Below are 4,029 nucleotides of genomic sequence, written 5' to 3'. Positions count from 1 at the left end.
GGGTGGGGGGTTACTTCTGCCCCCGAGCCCCTCTCGCTCCCTTCCACTATTCTTCCTCTGCTCCCTTGAGCGCATCTGAATGGGCCTGTGTGTTAAACAAATGGATCATCTTAACTTTTTGATTGAGTGAGCACAGACTAAAGGCAACTTGAAACCCAATCCTCAGAGGCACATAACTGCTCCACAAACGTTTGGCAGATCTCTTTGCTGCTCGGAGGGCGAGCGGAGACAAAGCTGACCTCGCAGGGGTTAACGTTTAGGATGGGAGCAGGAGTTGGGTGTCCGGGGGAGGGGGCTCCGAACAATAAACGAGCCGCTGGGAGACGTCTTAAGAGTGGATTATTGCTGTGTCAGGCTGCACGGTGGTTTGATTCATATGTTTTATTTTATGTCGTTAGAGCACCTTGCATACCTTGAAAAGTGTTAATTATTGGATTTGGTGAAGCAGAATCTATTTTTGCCGCAGCTGCCAAAATGGCAAAGCAGTTAACTGTCCCCCAGAAAACACCAAGATGGCAATTATGGGTGTTTTCAATCAATTTCACAGACAATAAGCTAAAAATTCAGTGTGGTAGTGRCTGAGAGTCATTCACAATACATACTCGGAGCGTGACATTTACATTTTTAGCTAAACATTTAAAACTCTATGACAATCTTAGATTTGAAATTTGCTCAGAAACAGTATTTTAACACATCTTCTTTCAAACACCGAACACTACCTGGTATTTCCTGCATAGATACAGCATTTTAACACATCCTCTTAAAAAACACTGAGCTCTACCTGGTATTTCCTGCACAGAAACAGCATTTTAACATGTCCTCTTGCAAACACTGAGCTCTATGTGGTATTTCCTGCACAGAAACAGTATTTTAACACATCCTGTTATAAACACTGAGCTCTACATGGTATTTTCTGCATAGAAACAGCATTTTAACATGTCCTCTTATAAACACCGAAAAGTACTACWTGTACGGCTGACTAAATGTGAAATAAATACAGAAATMCATTTAGTAAAAGTAAGAGAATTGTACTCATTGTTGAATTGTGGTGAGTAGCCGCCACCTTTAATTCTGAACTCTCCCACTTTCGAACAGGTAATTCCCACTGCAGGGGGCGTTYCAGTTTAAATTTGCGACTCGTAAATGGGAAATTCCCACTTCCCAGTAGAASTGGGCCGCAGTGAAAATATGCTTTGAAATGGAGGTTTTTCATTTYGCCTTTAAACCTGTGCAGYTCCACCTGGTGGTGGGAGGCTGTCATTTTGGGGGRAAAATAATTAACATGCATTATGGGAGATGTAGTTTGCTGGCTTTAAAGCAGCATATTTAAAGACATTAATACATCTCTGGAGCTCTCGCGGGCCACATAAAATGCAGTGRTGAACCACATTTGGCTTGTGGGCCTTCAGTTTTACTCATGATTTAGACATTCAGTTTGAACGCTTTGGGTTTTTTAATTAAAGTTTTTTACAATAAAGTGTCATTGGTGGTTGTGTGGCTTTAATTAATTTGATTGTTTTTCTTTTCCAGCTCTTCTTGTTGTTGAGACGGAAACCTTTGGGAGCCACGTCCGAATAAAAGGAAAAGAGAGCGAACATTACATTTGCATGAACGAGAAGGGGAAAATCATCGGAAGGGTGAGTAACATTAAGTTCCCTTCTTTTTTTTTTCAAGAAAGAATACAAAAAGTATGGTCACAAGAGTCATTTCTGCAGGATCGAATATCAAAACGTATTTTTAAACTGAGTTCTTAATCCTGTCTGAATTCGATAGAACCTCTGATTTGCTTTGGCTTGTTGTTTTCGTACATCCTAACAAAACCCTTTTGATAGCTCACAGCCATTCTTCCATTACGTAATCAGCCTACTCCTTTGACACTCGATCAGTCAATTACAGACTGCAATCACCACAATACATTGAGAGACTAATGGTCACTTAGGAGGAATGCCGTTGCAATTATATCACTTTGTCACACCAGGTGGCCACAAGAGCGACTGCAACTCTGCAGGRAACCTCTTGGATATGAAAAAGAGTTGATATTCAAACACATTTTCTGATCTTATGAGGACTTTGGATTTAGTTTCAGAAATAACTTGCTGCCAGTATAGAGAGCTGCAGTAACTCGCAGAGGTTTTGTCTCTTTTATTTTCAGATTTTAGACTTTCTGATGTATTTAACACTGTGTTAATTAAATTTTATTATTTATATGTTAGGAAAATTTATCGACTAAATAGAGGGAACAAATCTTCTCAACACCGGTTACAGAAAAACAAGGAAAAATGAAATTCAACAGGATATTTTGCTGAAGTTTCACTGAACATTTTCACCCCAAATAAAATAGAAAATCTTSAAAGCACTGCTGTTATTGTACAATAATGCCAAATGCTCACATAGACCAATATTTTCAAGTTTTTGCAATGATTCAACAGTACTGCACAAAAACTTTAGTTTAATTTGTTTCATTAAATACCAGTAAATAGTACTGCCACTTTCAGATTCAGAGATAGTTAAACAATTAAACAGTTAAACATTTGAAAAACCATACTGTAGGAGTTAAAAATATGTGTTTCTTTGGTTCTTTCTTTACTTGTTTTGTTTTTTATTTTTTCAAAATAAAAAAAGTTTTTGTTTTTAAAACATAAATCTAAAGATGTGAAATCAAGCTAATAAAAATCCATAGTGTTTGATTTTTGCTTCGACGATCTAAATCCTAAATAGAATATACTGTTTTATATACAGCATATATAGTCACATGACTTGAGTCCCCACCTCTGTTAGGAAGTCTCCCTCATTCAGTTCTTTTCGGTTTTTGCTTGCTTTTGTTGTTACAGGCTGTTTTTTACGGAGCCCTTGAAGGGACATGGATAGAAAAAAAGAGAATCCTGAGAAACTTTCTCAGGATTTGTATATTCTCAAGATCCTGAGAAACTAAGTCGGGATCCTGAGAAACTAAGTCAGGATCCTATGAAAGTTTCTCAGGATCTGATAAACTAAGTCAGGATCCTGAGAAACAGTCAGGATCCTGAGAAACTAAGTCAAGATCTTGAGAAACAAAGTCAGGACCTTGAGAAACTAAGTCAGGATCCTGAGAAACTAAGTTGTGATCCTGAGAAATTAAGTCAGGATCCTGAGAAACTAAGTAGTGATTCTGAGAAACTAAGTTGGGATCCTGAGAAACTAAGTCAGGATCATGAGAAACTTTCACAGGATCCTAAGAAACTAAGTTGTGATCCTGAGAAACTAAGTCAGGATCCTGAGAAACTGAGTCAGGATCTTGAGAAACTAAGTCAGGATCCTGAGAAACTAAGTCAGGATCTTGAGAAACTAAGTTGTGATCCTGAGAAATTAAGTCAGGATCTTGAGAAACTAAGTTGTGATCCTGAGAAACTAAGTCAGGATCTTGACAAACTAAGTCAGGATCCTGAGAAACTAAGTCAGGATCCTGAGAAATTAAGTCAGGATCTTGAGAAACTAAGTTGTGATCCTGAGAAACTAAGTCAGGATTTTGAGAAACTAAGTTGTGATCCTGAGAAATTAAGTCAGGATCTTGAGAAACTAAGTTGTGATCCTGAGAAACTAAGTCAGGATCTTGAGAAACTAAGTTGTGATCCTGAGAAACTAAGTCAGGATCCTGAGAAACAAAGTTGTGATCCTGAGAAACTAAGTCGGTATCCTGAGAAACTAAGTCAGGATCCTGAGAAACTGTCAGGATCCTGAGAAACTAAGTTGTGATCCTGAAAAACTAAGTCGGTATCCTGAGGAACTAAGTCAGGATCCTGAGAAACTAAGTCAGGATCCTGGGAAACTAAGTTGTGATCCTGAGAAACTAAGTTGTAATCCTGAGAAACTAAGTTGTGATCCTGAGAAACTAAGTTGTGATCCTGAGAAACTAAGTTGTGATCCTGAGAAACTTAAGTTGTGATCCTGAGAAACTAAGTTGTGATCCTGAGAAACTAAGTTGTGATCCTGAGAAACTTAAGTTGTGATCCTGAGAAACTAAGTTGTGATCCTGAGAAACTAAGTCAGGAT

The 4,029-nt window shown here is 38.2% G+C and overlaps 1 protein-coding gene across 2 annotated transcripts in view; it reads left to right on the top strand.

The window, feature by feature from the left end:
* Positions 1-4,029, top strand: part of fgf24 (fibroblast growth factor 24) — a 16,513-nt gene that overhangs the window by 10,323 nt on the left and 2,161 nt on the right. For both annotated transcript variants that reach the window (XM_014020270.1, XM_014020269.1), the window contains exon 4: positions 1,531-1,637. In XM_014020270.1, the coding sequence (XP_013875724.1) occupies positions 1,531-1,637 (107 nt within the window). The remainder of the gene's footprint in view (positions 1-1,530; positions 1,638-4,029) is intronic.

The sequence above is a fragment of the Austrofundulus limnaeus genome, unplaced genomic scaffold (assembly GCF_001266775.1).
Source record: "Austrofundulus limnaeus strain Quisiro unplaced genomic scaffold, Austrofundulus_limnaeus-1.0 Scaffold246, whole genome shotgun sequence".
NCBI classification, from domain to species: domain Eukaryota; kingdom Metazoa; phylum Chordata; class Actinopteri; order Cyprinodontiformes; family Rivulidae; genus Austrofundulus; species Austrofundulus limnaeus.
Note: the sequence above shows the minus strand (reverse complement) of the source record. Positions and strands in the feature narration are given on the sequence as shown.